The 19,957-nt window shown below is 47.3% G+C and overlaps 1 protein-coding gene across 1 annotated transcript in view; it reads right to left on the reverse strand.

Moving 5' to 3' along the window:
- The window catches only part of lamb2l (laminin, beta 2-like), a 91,557-nt gene that overhangs the window by 33,539 nt on the left and 38,061 nt on the right, over positions 1-19,957 (reverse strand). The window contains exons 3-11 of the mRNA XM_080733514.1: positions 15,623-15,789; positions 7,224-7,359; positions 6,965-7,038; positions 6,363-6,551; positions 5,750-5,813; positions 5,341-5,543; positions 3,382-3,502; positions 1,748-1,936; positions 474-653 (exon numbers count right to left, since the gene is read on the reverse strand). Of these exons, the coding sequence (XP_080589640.1) occupies positions 474-653; positions 1,748-1,936; positions 3,382-3,502; positions 5,341-5,543; positions 5,750-5,813; positions 6,363-6,551; positions 6,965-7,038; positions 7,224-7,359; positions 15,623-15,789 (1,323 nt within the window). The remainder of the gene's footprint in view (positions 1-473; positions 654-1,747; positions 1,937-3,381; positions 3,503-5,340; positions 5,544-5,749; positions 5,814-6,362; positions 6,552-6,964; positions 7,039-7,223; positions 7,360-15,622; positions 15,790-19,957) is intronic.

Consider the following 19,957-nt stretch of genomic DNA (forward strand, 5'->3'; position numbering starts at 1 on the left):
GCCGGTTCAACTTTCTTGGAACCTTGGTTCGTTCTTGTGAACCAGCTTGCGTTTCCACCAGATTGAACCATGATTGAAACAGAGGAACCAAGGATTTTGTGGTTCCCATTCGGAACCAACTTTTATGGTTCAGAACCAACTCCGGTTCTCGGTGGAAAAGCTCACCTATGGTTCATCCCATAGGCGGGAGAAAGAACCAGAACCGGTTCTGTGCCGGTGGAAAAGGCCCCTATTGAGTACTGGGTGAAATGCCAATTGTATCATGAAAACGTATGCCCCTGTATGTTTGTTTCTCTTTTATGTTGACATACAAAATTAGTGTCATATTAAATAGAAATCCCTGTTTATTGTCACATTATACTGTATGTCAACCTCTTCGGCATGTGATATGTGGACAAACACGTGTACACACACGTATGTATGGACAAACACAAATGCACCTCCCCACAAACAAACACACATACTGTACTTACGTTGGCAGCCAAGCGGGTCGTTCTGGCTGAGTCCATAGTAGCCCTCTTTACAGTAGTCACAGCGTGTGCCCTTCACATGGGACTTACAGCGACACTGGCCGGCTATCATACCCATATCTGGTTCAGTGTGGCTGTCACAAACACCCCCCTCCAGAGAACCCACGGGATCACAGTCACAGGCTGAGGAGAGGAGAGGATTATTGATTTAACTGTGGACAGTCTGTAGGTCTTTCAAGTACGGCTGGGCAATATGGACTTCATGGGATTGCCCAAAAAAATCCCTCCTAATATTGTGCTAGAAAAAAGTTTGAGAACCCCTGGACTAAATCAATACAACAAGATCTTTGACTGAATACCGCAATATTGATTGCGACCGTCAGGTCGCAGTTACAATCAAAACCTCGACCAGCTGTGAGTCCGTCAGTCAGTCTGTCTGTCACACGTCACACGTCACACTTTTGCCCTGCTCATATCTGCGCAACCGTTGCCCCTATCCATGCCAAATTTTGCACACATACTCCTTGCTTGCCAAATCCCAACCTCCACCCATCAATTCACACATGACCCTCTTCTAGCGCCACCCTGAGGCCGATTCTTGCAAAACACATTTTTGGACACAGCTCCTAAAATTTTTGCCCTAAAATCATGCAAATCGGTACACAGTATGTCTACACTCATGTCATCAACATGGATCTGTCCCAAATAGCACCACCTTCAGGCCGATTTTTTAAAACACATTTTTGGACACAGCTCCTAAAATGTTTGCCCTAAAATCATGCAAATCGGTACACAGTATGTCTACACTAATGTCATCAACATGGATCTTTCCCATATAGCACCACCTTCAGGCTGATTTTTTAAAACGCATTTTTGGACACTGCTCCTACAGATTTTGCCCTAAAATCACGCAAATCGATACACAGTATGTCTACACTCATCTCATCAATATGGATCTGTCCCATATAGTGCCACCAACAGGCCAATTTCTTCAAACACATTTTTGGACACTACTCCTACACATTTTGCACTAAAATCATGCTGCGACCTGACGGTCGCTTATCTCCCTATTAGGGAGTCTTACTGGTATATTGACGATAATATCTTAATGTGACGTTAATAAACATTGAATTTCTTAACAAAATGTCAATCTGCAAGCTCACAGTGCATGCGTCACAATGCAACTTTTAGACCATCGCTGTTTTTGATGAAGCTTAAGCGATCAAATCCAGGAAAAGGCAACACAGAAGAGACACCCTATACTTTGAAGCACTCACCGATGCAGACGCTAGGGTCCCGGGTGTCCCTAACGGGGTCCTGGTAGTAGAAGGGTTTGCACATCTCACAGTTACGTCCCATGGTGTTGTGGAGACACTCGTCACACACTCCTCCGCTGACGTTGCCCGTGGCCAGGTACACCGCCATGTCAAAGTGACACTGGCTGGAGTGGCCGTTACAGTTGCATTCTGGGAAGAGAAATGGAAGGAGAAAAAATGTACAATTAAGCCTGAAGAGTGAAGAATGAATCAGATCTTACAGAGCATGTTCAGTCGGCCTTCGACCGTCGGAAAGCATCAAGCTTGTTATTGAAAAAGACATCAAGCCATAGGCTATTTTAGTACCATGGGAGCGTCTGTCGGTGTCCAATCAACTGATCTACTGACTTCTTTCGACTGCCAGTAGTGTAACTCATAGCGAAGGACATCAAAATATCATGGATCTACAGTGAGAATGTACAAACTTTCATTTCATCCATGTTCCATCTCTGTGATAACCCGACATCTTTACATCTTTGACAGCTAATACAACAATTGTTGTTGTGATTGATGAAGAGTCCAGGGAAGTGTCTGAATTGGAGATGCACCTTTGACCACAGCCTAAAGGAAGCCTTTATGACCAAGGTCATGCTCCTACATACCATCTCAGAGCTAGGTTCAGATCATTTGTTTTTATATTTGGCAGCCTACGACTCTAGGATATACCGGGTTGTTAGAGGGCTTCAACAACTTGGTATGCCCAAAAAGGAGGCAAAAAGGCTGGCAAAGTATTGTGCTGTCTCTGCTATAATTGCAGCCGCCATATATGGCGGAGACGATGTTACTTATACCCAATTACCCATAAGAGTACTGGGTGAAATGCCAATTGTATCATGAAAACGTATGCCCCTGTGGTTACACTCCGACACTCCGACATGTCTCCTTTCCGACATGTCTCCATTCCGACACTAACCCTATCTCTAACCCTATCTCTAACCCTAACCTTAAACTTAACCCCTATGGAAGTGTCGCCACTCCGACAATAAGAAGTCAATTTCGGAGTGGCGACATGTAGGAATGGAGAGCGACACCCTGCCCCTGTATGTTTGTTTCTCTTTTATTTTGACATGAATAAATTGTTAAAAATGTGTGTGTGTGTGTGTGTGTGTGTGTGTGTGTGTGTGTGTGTGTGTGTGTGTGTGTGTGTGTGTGTGTGTGTGTGTGTGTGTGTGTGTGTCTTTGACAGCTAATACTCCAGATGTTGTTGTGATTGATGAAGTGATGAAGTGTCTGAATTGGAGATGCACCTTTGCACCTTAGACCATAGCCTAGAGGAAGCCTTTATGACCAACGTAATTAAATACCAACTGCTCCTACATACCATCTCAGAGCTAGGTTGTAGGTGCAGACTATTTGTTTTTATATTTGGCAGCCCAGGACGCTGTTACTTATACCCATAGAGTATACTGAGTGACATGCTTATTGTATCATGAAGACATATGCCATGATTTTGTTAATGTAACCTGACTGCACCTACTGTATACTGTATAATATGTATGTCCCTGTATGTTTCTCCTTTATAAAGAAATGGTTAAAATGTGTGTGTGTGTGTGCGTGCGTGCGTGCATGCGTGCTTGCGTGCGTGCGCGCCTTACGCCTGCAGGTGTGTGGGTTGTCTGCCTCAGCTGGTCTCCAGGGCAGGTCGTTGTGGAAGTGTTGACAGCGTTCACAGTTCAGACCCTCCGTGTTGTGTTTGCACACACAGCGCCCGTGGATCTACACACACAGCCAACACACACCATGAATGACTAATAAGGACCTATGTCACCAGAGAGAATTCTACTGTATGGTGTAAAACCTACAGAAAGACAAACTATAGTGAGCCATTATTACTTACCTGCACAGTACCTCAGTGCCAATTGATAGCGCATATGGACACAGCTAAATCTAACAAAGCTATTATTCCGTTTTTTATTAGCTGCAGCTGCGTTCCTTACTAGCCAGTCGTGTTTTTACCCTTCTGTAGTTTTTACCTGTACAGTTAATAAAACAACAAAAACAGCATAGGGCTTCATGCCCTTTTAAATTAACACTGAGGATTAATCTATGTACCCTACCCTACTCTGAAACATGTAGAGAAATGGCTTGAGGTCCCAGGTGGGAGTGTGGCTGCAGAGCTTAAAGGGGTACTGTCACCTAAAGGGGTACTGTCACTTTAAAAAGTCATCTTAAAATATGAGTTAATATTTTTATGCGCAATTATAAGCCAATCAAATTAATTGACTGTACTTAGACTACTTACTGTACTGGTCAGCTGTTGTTGGGGAGCGAGGGGCAGATTACACTGTGACATGAGTTTCAGACTATTTCCGACCGTTTTCAGAGAGACCACGTGACCATATAATAGACATAGAAAGGTAGACGCCTCCTTCGACTCTGATGCATGTGCATCGAGGGACTGAGGCCGGCTTTACACTGCAGTCAAATCCAGCCCAAATCCGATTTGTTCTCAAATCTGATCTTTTGGCCGGACTTTTCACACTGCATTTGCAAGTGACACAGATCTGATCTGTGCGTTCAGACAGCGTAGCCCAAAGCTGCCCTGCGGCGACATGTATGCTTTGGTTACCGTGGTAACGACGTAGGCGTCATGACGTTACGTCACTACGTCGACGCTGGTTGATTACGTTCTGATTACGTTCAGGAAATGCGACATAATAGACCATAGTAAACACACGTTAATATTGTTTTTCTCTCTTCTTTTCTTTACTCTTGTGTTAAGCTCTTCTCTCTCGTTTTCACTGTTTAGCTCACATGTTTTCTCTCTTCTCTTTTGTTTTTCTCATGTGCTCAGTGCGCTGTAATCAAATAGTAAATACTCGCGCTCTGTAATGATGTAATTTACAGCCGCGCTCGGGTCGCGCTGCTCGCGCAGCAAGTGACGCTTGGCCAGTTTGATGTGGCTTGCATGTGACCTGCATATAACTCAATGGGGTGGATGTGGTTGCTGCTTTCAGACTGAGTCAGATTTCCTCAGATCCGATATGGATCGGATTTGAAACCACCTCTGGATGTGGTTTTTCAAAATCGGATTTCATGTGACCTGCATGTGACATGTTTGGATTTAGACTATTTAAAAAAAATCGGATTCCACTTTTGAAGTGACTCAGATCTGATTCAGGCTAGATTTCAGTGGCAGTGTAAAGCCGGCCTGAGGGAATCACGTGTGCATTGCTTCCACATGCGTCACACACAGGGAAGTTGCTAGGCCAATCAGAGGTAGGTGGGGTCTTTACGTACGCAGCCTGTAAGACTATGGTAAGAACAGCTGAGCCGCGCAACATCTGAACTGGCTCTGTTGAATTGAATTGTAGTACTTGGATAAGTCCCGGAAAAGTTGCGCTGTGATTGGCCAGTAGTCACTTTGACTGACAGCGATCCCTTAGTTTTTCCAGGATGTCCGGACTACAACTGTTGCACGTCGCTCCAATGAACTGCAGAGGCGAACGAGGCATCTAGCTCTTTATATCTGTGACCATATCATAGTGTTATAATTTCAGGGCGTGTCAGCAGGCCTTTAAAGCAACTGAGGGAAGGTTCATTCTCTGTCTCACCATGCCAACCTCCCGGTTCTCCACCCCCGGCACAGGGGCGCACTCAGACGCGTGTCCATAGCAGAAGCAGCTGCCTCGGACCACCAGCTCATAGATAGAGTAGTAGTATTTCTGCAGCACGTCATGACGACGGTCCAGCAGGTTGTCTCCCAGGGTGTGGAGCTTGGTGAAGTTGATGCGCAGGTTGGTGATCCGCAGAAGCTCTGGAGAGGAGGTCAAGGGATGATTTTAACCACTTGAACCTCAGCATCCACAATTATTAGTCAAAAATAGCCAATCTACAAGCTCACAACATTTGATTTTCTCAAGTGATTCATAATTGTATAGAGAAAACATCATTAAATGGTTTGTTATCATTTTAATATTTTTGAAGAAATATGACATTTGGAATTTGAACATCCTTACTAACCTTGAATGTCCAGACTGTACGGGTCTTTCACATGGATGGCAGGATCCAAAACTTTATAAATCACCTATAGAATTTAAAATGGAGAGTAGTTCAATAGACAGAATGACTTATACTAGAAAGAATGTACTAGACTACTGTACCTCTATTCACTTTATGATTTTGCATAAGATAGATAAGGTAATGTAAGATAAGTTCTGATAATTATTCATATACATGTATAGCAGAGTGATTCACAGCCTCAGCCTGATGGCCTCAAAAGTCTAATATCTCCCTCGGTCCATAGGGATATCCCTTTGGATCAATGGTTAAGATATTGGACTTCCACGCGGGAGACCTGGGTTCGAATCATTGGTGCCTTGACCCGGATCGGGTTTCCCTGTGAGAGGAGGTCAAAAGGGGGGTGAGTGTACGTAGCAGAGTGACTCACTGCCACAGCCGGAATACCTCAAAAGTCTAATATCTCCCTCGGTCCATAGGGATATCCCTTTGGATCAATGGTTAAGATATTGGACTTTCACGCGTGAGACCCGGGTTGTATGTATGTTAATTAAGTAATAAGTACAATAATCTTTAAATTTGACATAAGATAAGCTAGGCTAAGGTAGGTCTGTACCTCTCCCTCGGTAGAAGGCTCAATGTCTGAGTAGCGCTCCTCACAGATGACGTCGTTAATGTGGTGGAGTCCGGTGGCAGGTACGCTGGGGAAGGTCTTGGTACAGTTGTAAGCAAAGTATCGGTATGGCCGCCACGTGCGACCGAAATCAGATGAGCGCTCGATCAGCATGGCCGCGGGACGGAACGTCTGAGGAAAGAGAGGAGTCGAGAGAGAGAGTTTCATCTCTGTCCATGTGTGTTTGTATTTCATTAGTCATTCTTTGTTAAAGGCAATTTCTTTTATCATTAATCAACTCTAAGTGGGTGTTTTTGTTTCTTAACCTGCAAGATCTGCATCTATGTTTTGTTTCATTACAGAGAAACAAAGATCAATTGTTACTGTAACAGACAGAAAGGTATGTGAAAGTACATGAAAATAGACTTGTTTTGATGTTACATGAGAGCTTTGATTACGTGTTCACACATTATTAGTTAGCATGTTAGATTTATGTCTCTTGGAATGGAGCCGGAGATGAAGACTCACACACACACACACACACACACACACACACACACACACACGCACACGCACACGCACTCGCACTAGGTACACATACAGACCTTAAACTTCATGATGAGATGTGTGAAATGGAATTCAGCCTCCAGGTTGAGTCTGATACTGACACTCTCCTGTCCTGTGTAGGTGTCACAGAAAGATGTCAGGTATTATCATAGCACAGACACACACACACACGCACACACACACGCGCACACACACACACACACACACACACACACACACACACACACACACACACACACACACACACACACACACACACACACACACACACACACACACACACACACACACACACACCATTGACAGACTGCCACCAGGTGAACTCTCCGCTGGGGTCTCTCAGGTAGATGACGTTCTCCACACGGTGGCTGTGTCTGTGGCGGTACGAGTCGTAGCGATGCTGGGAGTTGCACTGGAAACACTTGTCTGACTCCTACAGAGAGAGGAAACACATTCTAAACAACACAGTGTAAACTAGACAGGTGTGCTCAGTGGATTAGAGTGGACGTCCATATTTGAACGAGACAGATCGGTGGTTGGGTGGATCAGCAAATCATGTCCCGTTTACTAAGTCTAGACTAGAGGGATTAAGTGGTTAAGTCAGTTATTCAGTGGGTTTGGCTGAATGGCTGAAATGAGTGACAGAGATCATTCTGGTTGCCCATGGAAACCTACAAATCCAGTCTTTGTGTGCCTGGCTCCTTGGAAACGGGACCACTAGCGCTCAGAGTGGACCGGGCTGAAGCTCTCGTGGGTCAAACAGATTAAGAGAAAGGAGAGAACGGGAAAGACAGAAAGATGGGGTACAGGGGGAAATAAATAGAGAGGGAAACGACGAAGAGATTTCATCAAAATGTGAGTTACATTGCTCGTGATGAAGACTATGACAGGGAGCTGAAAGATAGAGTGGTGAGGGATGAAGAGAACTGTAAGGAAAGTGAGGAAGAGGCATGAAGGAAAGAGGAAGACGGGATGGCAGGAGCCTGTCTGGAAGGCAAGGGAAGACTGGACGGAGAGAGAGAGAGAGAGAGAGAGAGAGAGAGAGAGAGAGGGAGAGAGAGAGAGAGAGGGAGAGAGAGACAGGACACATATCTCCATGGACACAGAAGAAAGTAACTAACTGAAGGGGGATAAAGGGGATAGGAATGAGGTCACAGAGAATGGAGAGAATGAGAAAAAGAAAGTTACAGTGAACTGCAAGAGAAGGAGCAGAGGATCTCAACACCAGGTCCAGGGACCACCAGGGGTACAATTGGACACTTACAGGTCTGTAACTCTGATAGTGTATAAATGTCCATATTTGGTTCCATTTGTACACCCACAGAAAGTTAACACTGCAGATTTTACAGTGTAGATTAGGTGTTCCAGAGATAACCCATTGTACGCTTGTAGCTCTCAGAGTTACAGACCTGGAGGTGTCAATTTTTTGGACCACTTGAGGTCCCCGGACCTGATGTTGAGCCCCCTACCTCTAATAATTAGAGGTAGGGGGCCAGCAGAGAGCAGGGGGAGATGGAGAGAGAGAGTGTGAAATGGGGCACAGTGGAGAAAGGGAAGCTGAGGAGAGGGGTTGAGGGCAGGGGGAACAGGGGGGGGCAGGGGGATGAGTGGAGGTTGGCACGGGGTGATGGCGGATTCCAGAGCTGGGGTTCTTAACTAGGTTGTTGTCAGGGGCGATTAAGCTTCTAACAACAACATAGCTGGACTGGGAAATCAAGAAGCATGCCAGAGGGCACTGAAAGTGGTGTGTGTGTGTGCGTGTGTGTGCGTGTGTGTGTGTGCGCGCACGCGCGCATGCACGTGCACGTGCGTGTGTGCGCACCTGTGGTCATACATACACTGTATGTCAGTGTGTAGGTGTATGTGTTAATACATGCATGCTTGCCTTGTTCACCGACCCTCTCTAATCCCAGTAAGACTCCATAGACCCTCATCATCGCAGCTTCTTACAAGGGCTCTCCTTTATGCATAGTAGCTCAACCATCTCAAGAGCTTTACAGAACCTGTTTCTACATCAGCAGTCTCCAATTCACAACAATGTTTGTATTTTTTCATAAGGGAAAATGATTATGGCCAATGATCTCCTCTCTGTTGAGACTACTGGGTCACGCCTCTTGTCATTCACACGGCAAATCAAAAACCTCTCTGAAGGATCTCCATATAGATTCATAATGTGACATTTGTGAACTCTTTGTCAAGGCACAACTTTGTTGTACGGTGTATGTGTCATGTGGCAAAAACTGCAAGGTCACAACATGTCATGTCACAATGTGAGGTTTTGTGAACTTGTAGATGAGCTATTTTTGCTATTTTGTGACGTTTTTATCCATAATGACATGCCCAAAATACGGACGGTTAATGGAGCACGCCGAGCTGCTTTGATACTGGAAAGGATGGATTCTGGGGGCTGGTGGCTCAAAGCCGCTCCCTCCCTCCTCTGAGCTGGTATTTATCTCCCATTAGTCAAGGCTGCTCAGTGCCACTATGAGGCTTTCTGCTGTAACAATGTGTGCATGTAAGGCTAATGTTTATCCTAAAACACGTCTTTGTTAGCGAGAAGAAGGCTACGATGACGGCTCTCCACCAGGCACACCCTGCTAGCAGCCTTTCCTCCCTCACTCACTTCCACAGCGACGGGTACCTCTCAGCTTTGCTCTCTTCCTCCCCTCCACTTCCCCCACGCTTTAGTTTTTTCCCTTTACCTCTAGAGTCTAGAGTTACGGTTTTAGTTCCACTCCATCAGGTGGGTCTAAGGGCCAAACCTGGGGGCCCTTCTCAAAGAGAGCCTCTCAAAACAAGCTTGTCTCAACAGCAGTCCCCTGAACCCACCACTCCTCTGGGAACCCTGACACATTAACGTTAAAAGACTATACCTATACCTGGTCTGGCATGTTTTACTGCCGTCCATTTTCCAAAGCATTCCATGGCGTCGTTTGATTTTTGAGGAAGCCAGTGGATTCAGTACATTAAAACAGAAACTTTCAGGATTTCACCTGTAAACCTGTGATGTGACAATATAGTTCATTCTGATTCAATTAAAGATAGATAATCCAACATACAAAACATCATTGCATAGTAATGTTTTGCAAGTTACATTATCATTGCATTTGATTGCATATTGCTGATTGATTCGAGTCAAAATGAAAATAGTCCCTGAAGAAAAGATTGATTCTCAAACAAAATTCAACAATGCCTTACTAACCATTATGCAATGACTTTAGCCAACATTGACTAAATTATTCAGGTATGTTCATTTACTAAAATATAAAGATACGTCCTACAATTCTACTATAAAATGTCCTTCCTTCCTGCCATCTGTCAGTCTGTCCGCCTGTCTGACTAATCTAAATTGCACATGGTCGTTGACCATTGGCCATGAAAGTTGTGGGGAAGCCAATATTTAAGCCGTTTATTCACCTTTTTGCCACAGGCTATGGGATCTGGAGCGCTATGGTGGCAGGATTTATACAGACTACCAAAAAATATGTATCGCTGTGTACTTACCTTACATTCACTCTCATTGAGTGCCTTGTGGCACCAAGTCTCAAGTCTGCACATAGATTGGGTGCAGGGCCGGATCTAGCCTCTAGTAGTAGGTGGGGCAGCAAGAAATGATAGGGGGGCACCTCCAGCCCACGCCGTGAGGCGTGGGCGGAAAAAAATGGGGGGATCAAACCCCCTAAAACACCCGAAATGCATAAAAAACAAAGCATTTTGGCACACTTATACCTATAACACGCATTACAAACAACAGGTCTTACACCTATCTCTCTCTGTCTCTATATATTCTAGTAGAGATGGACTGATTGCAAAATTCTTGGCCGGTACCGATCCACCGGTTTTATGAAGGTCTGACCTGCCAAAAACGATTTTCCGATACCGATTTCTTTAGCTATGAACTAGAAAATAGGGTTGCTCCAATACCCTTTTTTCAGGCCAAGTAGGCCTAGAAGACATACTTCAATTTGAGTACCAATAAGCTAGAAGAACACTAATGCCAAATCAATCACAAAAGTACAATATCCAAAATCACAGTCAATATCCAGTCTAATATGATATGGATATAATATTGATGCCAGCTGATCATTCACTGTAAGGCCTAAAGTTAAAAATACATACTACTGTATATATTGTATAATTGCTGTGCCATTGCTTCTGTCTGTGTCACTGTTAGAGCTGCACGATTAAGGCAAAACCGTTATTTTAAATTATTGGTATACATATTGAGATCATTTATTTCAAATATTAATAATATTATTATTGAATAAATATTTTTTAACAAGCAAAACGATTGTCTTAAAAGCTAAAATAAATAAGGTTGCATTCATTGTCTTCAAGGTGAGAAATTTACCTTGTGTCACAGTAGTCTGACTCTAGTCTATTCCTTCCTTTCAAATATTTAAGGGCAAAATATTACCTCATGACCCTGGCTGTTGCTGTTGTTTTGGGTTGTAAAACCTCTGTAAGGGACTTAAAATGTTACATAATTCATTTCTGTTGCTTAATGTACTTTGTGAAACTATCGGAGGATACTATAACGACCTTTAACAGGCTTCACCTGGACATGCATTAATTAATCCAGCGTGTGGACAGACACAAATGACACCACGCAAAGTGAACTGACTTTTTTTTTCCAACAACAGAGAAACGGGAGGTGGTTTTCCTTTGAAACTGGCTAAAATAAAGGGACATTTATAGGATGGCTTTTTCTGTCGCTTGCAACAGCTTTTGCAATGCTGTTGCTTTCTGTTAAATGAAAGTGAAAGTAAACTCCTTCTGCATGGACCGTCTGGACTGGAGGCAGGAAAGCCTTGCGATGCTTTTTTTTTTTTTCCTTCTTCTTTGAGACTACATTGACACAGGATTATGGAATATATCCTTACATTGCAAAGGTAATCAGCATCATCTGTATTCTGTTGTAGGCTGCCACTAAGTAGACTGGCTGCTATTTGCTATGTTTAAATTAGTCCAGAGCATCATGCTGTGCACCGGAATTTATGTCAGTGACCGTCCGGTCACCGATGCGGCCGGTTTGATATCATACCGGCCGATTTTTGATTTTTGCATGCCATCATGTTTGGTGGGGCAGACAGGGCATTTAGGGGGGCATTGCCCCCCCTTGCCTATGCCTAGATCCGGCCCCGATTGGGTGTGTATATGCCCAGGTATGGACTAGTGATATAATGAATCAACTATGTCATGTGATGGAGTTATAAATATGTATTTCTCACTCTGAGATAGATATATTATCATTTGTATGTGTTTGTTCATATTCGCTAGCCAGCCTGTCTCTTGTGAGTCCGTTTTGTTGACGTTTCTGTTGCCTCTCAGGCAGCCTGCAATGTTGTTTTGGTTTAATGGCTCCTAGTGTACAGTCAACAATATGAAGATAGTAGGTTAACTTCTGAGTTGTTTACTGTTTTGATGTCACAATGAACTTGGGTTCCCAAGGAAATGAAGCAAGATGGCCACCAACGACAACTGACGTGATGACGTGATGAAGGCCTGAACCAACCATCTCTGCATAAAAACTTTGTATCGCTGTTAAAACTTCAGGAGAATTGATCTGGAACCATGCTTTTCCGACGCTTGTAAAGTCTCTTCCCTGGAATAAACCCAAATACTATTAGAAGTATCCTCTGTTTATTAATTCATATACTGACGGTTCATATAATTCATGGTTAGATACGGACCAGTATTTACAAGAGAAAAATAAAGCTATCAATGTATTGTCTTTAACCACTTAAGTACTAATCAAAATGTTTTAAATAATGTGTCGCATCACGACATGTTGAGAGCTTGTGGATATGGCATTTTTGAAATAGTTGTGAAATTCATCGCCGTTTTTAAAATATCTTGTTGATGTGGTCATGCCCAAATTTGGGATGCATCCTTTAAAACAACAGGAAACCAACGTAGGAAAACGCTAACAATGAACTGTATGAGACTAGAGTGAGAGCTGAAAAGTAGCTGCCGGGTGACTCGATTGACAAGCGAAGGTTCGCACCTGGATGTATACAACATGACAGCTCGTCACCGTGCACACCCCTCCCCCACCCTGAATCCTGACAGTAGCGGAGGAGGAGGGCCTGTTCGGCAATCAGCACACGTCGATCACGTTCACCTGGGGGCCCCGGCCAGGGGCGTCACAAGGGGTAGGAAAGTGGGACTGAGTTACCAGGGCCCAAGGTGGAGGGGCCCTAGTAACTTTAGCTATTGAAAAATAGCAGATATACAAGCTCACAGCGCTGCGAGCTTGTAGATCTGCTATTTTTGTGCGCAAATCTTTGAATATATGTATTTTTAAAGTGAACATTTGTAACTCAAATTTTGCTTCTGGGGGGTCCCTGGAACTAAATATTTTGAGATGGGGGGGTCCTTCACATGAAAAAGTTTGAGCATCACTGACATGGAAACATGGGTTTCTTGGCACACATTTTCACGATTTTTCAAAAATAGCAGATCTACAAGCTCGCAGCGCGGCACTCGGTGCAGCGCTGTGAGCTTGTATATCTGCTATTTTTCAATAGTTAACATTCATGGGGGGCCCACAGAAAATCCTTGTACCCGGGGCCCAGAATTTGGTGTGACGCCCCTGGCCCCGGCTGTTAGGTTCAACTGCCTGCAGGGCTCGGAAGCGCACAGACAGACACAAGTATGTAACTGTACGCTGGCCCCAGATGTCAGCTCCCCCTTTGGACAAAGACAGCAGGAAGATTGATGGCAGCGGAGGTCATTCGCAAAGAGAAAGCAAACTGAGAGATAAAGGTATGTAACCCTTTGTCATTAAGAAAATAGTAAAAGAAAGACAGAAAGAGAGGTGAGACAGGGATAAGAAGGTAGCAGCGGGGAATGGAAAGCAGGATGAGGAGCTTGTCAGGAGTTGGAGAGGTAAATGGAGGAAGAAAGAGACGTACCGGTACAAGAGAGGTGGAGAGAGAGAGGGGGGTTGGTTGGGAGGAGGGGGGAACCAAAGCTCAACACAAAGACCCACAACAGGTCGCACAAATGAAGATGGAAGACCAGCAAGAGGGAAGGATGAAGATGAATACATGAAAGGGAGAGAGAGAGAGAGAGAGAGAGAGAGAGAGAGAGAGAGAGAGAGCAAGACAAAGAAGACACACAGACCATTTCCTCCCTCCTTCTGCTTTGTTTCCTGTATCTCCTAGGAGCAAGAGGAGAAGACACCGGTGACGCGTTGGTGACCACGCCTATCCGCCATGACACTTGGGTGGCGGAACTGGCACCGGAAGTTCGGTGAATAACATTATCGTCTATGAGCTTTGGCTGGGATAGCTCAGGAACAAAAAATAATGCTGAACGATGGAGAACTTTGTTGTATAATCGCTGCAGGAATATAAAAGAAGACATACTGTATCACAGGTATTTTTACAATCACTTGCTTTTCGATGTGCACAGTACCTAATGTTATTGAGGAAGGGGCACAGTGGTGCAGTGGTTAGCACTTCGCCTCACAGCTAGAAGGTCCTGGGTTCGATTCCCGCCGGGGGAAGCTGTGGGCGCTGGGGACGTGTTCCTCCACCCGCGTCATCAGCACCCACACCCTAGGTGGGGTTGGCGATAGGGCCTTTCTGTGGTGAGTTTGCATGTTCTCCCCGTGTCTCCTTGGGCATAGGCCCTCACACCAAAACATGCAGTAGTCCTGGTTTCTATACTACCTCCCCCTAGCCAGCCGGGTGCTCCCCATTGTCCCCAATGTCCCCTGGCGCGGCAGGGGAAGAGTGGAAACCAGGACTAGTCACCAGAAAAATGGGTTACAAAAACCGTGGGATAAAAAATATAGAAAAAAAATAATAATAATGTTATTGAGGCACCTAAACAGCGGCAAGTATAGTTTCTGTCTCGGAGCTATCGCGAGATTTTTATTCCAGACAGGGAATGGTGGAGAGTCTCGCGATACTAGTTCATAAACGTAAATTGTGCTCTTTAGATGCCTCTATAATGTTATACAGTGTACTCACCGAAAAGCAACACAGCACAAAACAATGTGTGACATGTTTTCTTTTATATTCCTGAGCTGAGTGTTTTATAAAGGTCTCTATCGCTCATATACTCCAATGTTATTCACAGAACCTCCGGTGCCAGTTTTGCCACGAGAGTGTCATGGCGGATGGCCATGGAGCCTAAAATTACGTCGGTGTCCATTCCTTCTTTGATCTTCCTTGTGTATCTCCAGGATGTGACATGCATAGTGTACGGCTGTGTGCAGGCTGGGAAGGGTTGCTGTCTGAGGAGGGAGACTCCAGATGGACTCTCAGTATTCTTTGGCCAAATATCCTATTATCCTAACTTATAGGATAGGACAGGCTGGCCAAACCCACCATTGTCTCGGAGGTGCAACCAATACAGGTATCAGCATTGAGTTTGTGAGATGGGTCCTATGCACTACAGTGATATCTGTTTCTACCCTCGCGTAAAACCATGGTAACGTATTGTAGTGTAGGGACAATCAACAGCCACCATCTTATGGAAAAAGAAGACATCCGATCTACAAGAGCTTTTTCGCTATTCGTACAAAGTATTGACCCTGCGTGTGTGTGTGTGTGTGTGTGTGTGTGTGTGTGTGTGTGTGTGTGTGTGTGTGTGTGTGTGTGTGTGTGTGTGTGTGTGTGTGTGTGTGTGTGTGTGTGTGTGTGTGTGTGTGTGTGTGTGCGCGCGTGCGCATGTGTTCCAACCTGCAGATGGCTAACTATGCAGTAGTGCTCTGGCCCGTTGAGGCCGCAGGTGGAGGTGGCGGTCAGGTTGACAGCTCGACCAATCAGGAGGTTTCCTGTCGCCGGGTAGCAGCTGCCGTCCGTGCAGCCGTGAGGGCTTGACGGCTCCTGCCCCAACACACTGACAGCTATGGACAGACAGAGAGAGAGAGAGAGAGGAGGAGAGGGCCAGAGCAGAGAAAACAGTTAACCAAATTAATCCTCCGATGCAGGGGTCTTCAACGTTTTCAGGCCAAGGACCCCTTAGTTGAGAGAGAGATGAAGCAGGGACCCCCACAACATAGTTTCATCGTATGACAGCACAATCATCAGTGTATTTTGGATTCATGTCAATTTGTGTTTATTGACGTACTTCCAGTTCGGTACTCCGTCCAACGGGTGGCGCTCGCCCACCCCACAAAACACAGATACGTCTCACGTAACCTCCCGTAGGTCTATCCTATTGGCCGGAGGGGATGTCAATCAGATCTAGAGGCGCTGCACCCGCCTCCTATAAGATCCGTGACTTCCTGTGTATCGTCCTCTTTCCGCTTATCTGCTCCTCAATGCAGACGCGAATCTCACTACTTCTCGACCAACTTCAATCAAATTCTCCAACGTCAACTTCTTCGAAGACCTAAACGTTCCGAAGTCACCGAAAGCGACCGATTAGGACCAGTCCGACGGTTTCGGGACAGTTCTTCGACCTTGTTTGTCTTCACGCGACGGTAAGCTTTGATCCACCGCCGCGCTGCTACACGTGTGTTGTTACATCTGCTAGCTTAGCCTGTTGTTAGCGCCTGTTGCTACCTTACTCGGCTACGTTAGACGAGCTAGGCTAACCACGCTAGCTACGCTAGGCTTCGTTAGACCTCGCTAACTCGCTAGCCTTCTTCAGCTTTAGCCCTTGTGCTTTTCAGCTAAAAATACAGCTAGGCTACTACGCTAGCTACGCTAGACTACGTCAGGCCTCGCTGACTCACTAGCATTCTTACAGCTTTAGCTCTTGTTCCCTTCAGCTAATACAGCTAGACTACTACGCTAGCTACGCTAACGCTAGACTACGTCAGGCCTCGCTGACCCACTAGCATTCTTACAGCTTTAGCTCTTGTTCCTTTCAGCTAATTACGGCCGACTATGGCTGCCGCGAGCCTCCTTCCCGGCTGCTCGACCCCCGAGTGCAACTACAAGCTCGCCCCAGACGATTTGCACCCTGTTTGCATTAGATGTCTGGGGTGGGAGCACACCATTGAGTCCCTTGAGGACAATCCAGCTTGTAGGCTTTGTGCTGTCCTACCTTTAGGACTTCGCCAACGCCGCGCAGATATGGCCGCCACCCTGCTTGGCATTGTTGCTGACTTTTCCCCTGGACCTCCCTGTAGGCAGGAGGGGACCCCCAGGGGACCCCAGGGCCCCCCCCCCCCTCCCCCCACAGGGGACCCCCAGGCCCAGTCTCTTATGACACAGGCCCATGCTAGCCGCTCTCCAGCCCTGTCTCACGAGAGCGGCGATTCTACCCGGTTTTCCTTCAATGAGTTCAATGAACTTTCGGAAGCTGAGGAAGAAGAAGATGATGAGGATGATGAGGAGGGCCTTGACTCCGCTCAACGCCCCAATGAAGCCGACGACGCCATGGAAGTGGGGTCCCCTGAGATTTACCTCCACCCCCCGGCCGATGGCTCACCTTTCACTCCCTCCTCTATCTCAGCGCTGGCCCTGTCCTCACTGAGTAGATCGGGGACCCCTTCCCCAACCTCCAATGCTCGGACCAGGGGCACCCTGGCAGGCCTCGCTGCCTCCCCGGTCCAAGATAACTCCACGGCTAATGCCACCGTCTTAGCGGGAGTGCAGGCGCCACTGACAGCAGCTAACACCGGGAACCCAAGCCCTGGGGCGGCCCTGTCCGCCCGCCAGGCCGATGAAACTGGGGCCTCCGGTTCCAACGCTGCCGCTTCGGCTCCTCCCCTCCCCATGGACCCTTGGTCCCTTCTGGAGAGGGCCACTCGCAAGTGCAACTTAACGGTGCATGTGGAAGAACGGCCCCAGGCCGTCCAAGCACCGCTCCTAGGCAAGGCCCCTGTTGCTCCGCCGCCACAAGTCATGTCTCTCCTACCGGAGATCACAGGCTTCAAGGGAGTTCTTCAGGGATCCTGGACCTCCCATAAGGACCCGGAGAAGCACATCTTCCCTACTGAATATGGGGGAGCCAAAGAGATGGGTGTTCCCAGGTGCCCCCATGTTGGGAACGCCCTGGCTGCCACCCTGAATGCCAAGTTCCTCAGGGATAATCCCAAGGCTAAGAGCCCCTTCACCCTGACCGGAACTCACCCACTGCTCACTGACCCCTACGAGAGGGCTATGTCCAAGGCCGGCAGAGAGGCCTATAGGGCCTCAGGCCATGCTGCCCGGGGGCTCAATGCAACTGGCCTGCTGGCTGCCTACGCTAAAACGCTCTTCAGCGAAGTGGCGAGCAAAGTGCCACCAGACATAGCAGCTGAAATCTCCACTGCGATGGAACTGCTGGTGGATACTAATTTCCACTCCGTCGCCTGGACCGGACGGGCCATGGACCAGGTCATGCAAGTGGAGTCCACTCGCTGGCTCAATGCAGTCAAGTGGAAGAAGGGCTCCACTGACAGGGAGGACCTCCAGAAGCTCCCCAGCTCAGGCTCTGAGCTCCTGGCGGGGGGCCTAGAGATCTTCCAGAAGCGGGCAGCAACCCGCAAAGAGACCAAAGAGCTGGTGGACGAGGCCATGCCTCCACCCCCTCCTCCCCCCACCCCCAGACAGGGCCCCAAGCAACGTTCACGCTCCAGCTCCAGCGACGCCAGAGCTTCAGGGTCCTCTTCCTCCAGGACTTCCTCCAAGGCGGGCCCTCGGTCCCAGTTCGTCGGACCTCCTCCTGCGACCAGGCCCAAGGAGGATCGCGCTGCACAGCGCCACCAGCCCCGTGCCGCGAGGGGACGTGGCAAACAGTCACGTAAATGACATTTTGTTGGGGAGGGTGAGGCCTTCCCCGGGGCGCGATGCCCCCCAGCCAAGGGACGGTTCCATACTGAAAGAAGAGTGTGTTTCGAACCCCCTGAGTCTTTTTCAGTTGAATTCTGTAATTTTGAATGCTGCTCCTGTCGTGCCCTGTCACAATCTGGAAGTAAAGTTGTGTGTTCCCAGTACCAGTCGTGTGGTTCTTCCGTCTGTTCCCTTTGTGGAAAAGAATGTTGTGTGTGTCAAGCCTACTCAGGCATTATCACAAACTCTGCTAAACGCACCCACACACAGTCTGATCAAGGATCCACATTCTCTGCCTCTGCAGGCTTCAAATCACACTCTGCTAAAATTACAGACACACAGTACACCTTCCCCTCCACGAGAGGGCAGCCTAGTTTCTCCTCTGCAACCACAGAGTATGCCAGGTCTGAAAGGTTACTTATCGCTACGGTCAAAGGACTCCCAGCTAAGGTTAAAACGCGCTTCCCAGGTTTTGGAAACGCCTTCTCTAGGCCCGAGCAGGGCGAAAGCAAGAAGGGTACACAGGTCTCCCTCTCCTTTGACAACAGCAGCGGCGAGTCACCCGACCAGGCCGCCACCTTCACACCTCATCCAGCAGGCGACGACGTCGCGAGCGGCACCGCCTCACGAAGGTATGTTGTCAGATTTTCCCCAGCTCCAGGAACAGGCGCGAGCGTCTCACCTGGCGACGCCAGCACAGTTTCCCCTGTACAGACCGCTAGCACCTTGTGCAGCGCGGTGGAGGAGGTGCAATCCCAACCGCTGGATTTATCGCACCGTGACAAAGGGCTACAGAATACAATTCTGCAGAACGCCTCCTCTGTCCTCCCAGGTTCTTTTCACCAAGGCCGAAGGCCTGAAAGCTATCACCCTGGGGAAGGAAATACGGGCCCTCGTAGAGAAAGGAGTCGTACGGGAAGTTCCCCGAAACGAGCTCCGACCCGGGTTCTACTCAAATTATTTCCTGGTACCAAAAAAGACGGGGGGGCTACGGCCCATTTTGGACCTCCGCATCCTGAACGGTTACCTGAAAACCTTCAAGTTCAAGATGCTGACTCCTGCCAGTCTCCTCCGGTCAGTGAGGAAGAACGACTGGTTCACTTCCATAGATCTGAGGGACGCGTATACACACGTCTCCATCTACCCTCCACACCGCAAATTCCTAAGATTTGCTTTTCAGGGGAAGGTATACAAGTACGTCGTTCTCCCCTTCGGTCTGTCACTCAGCCCTCGCGTGTTTGTGATGGTCACAAAGACGGCAATCCTACCTCTGCGCCGCCGGGGGATAAGGATTGCGAACTACCTGGA

This window comes from Nannobrachium achirus, assembly GCF_963921795.1.
Source record: "Nannobrachium achirus genome assembly, chromosome: 9".
Lineage (NCBI taxonomy): Eukaryota > Metazoa > Chordata > Actinopteri > Myctophiformes > Myctophidae > Nannobrachium > Nannobrachium achirus.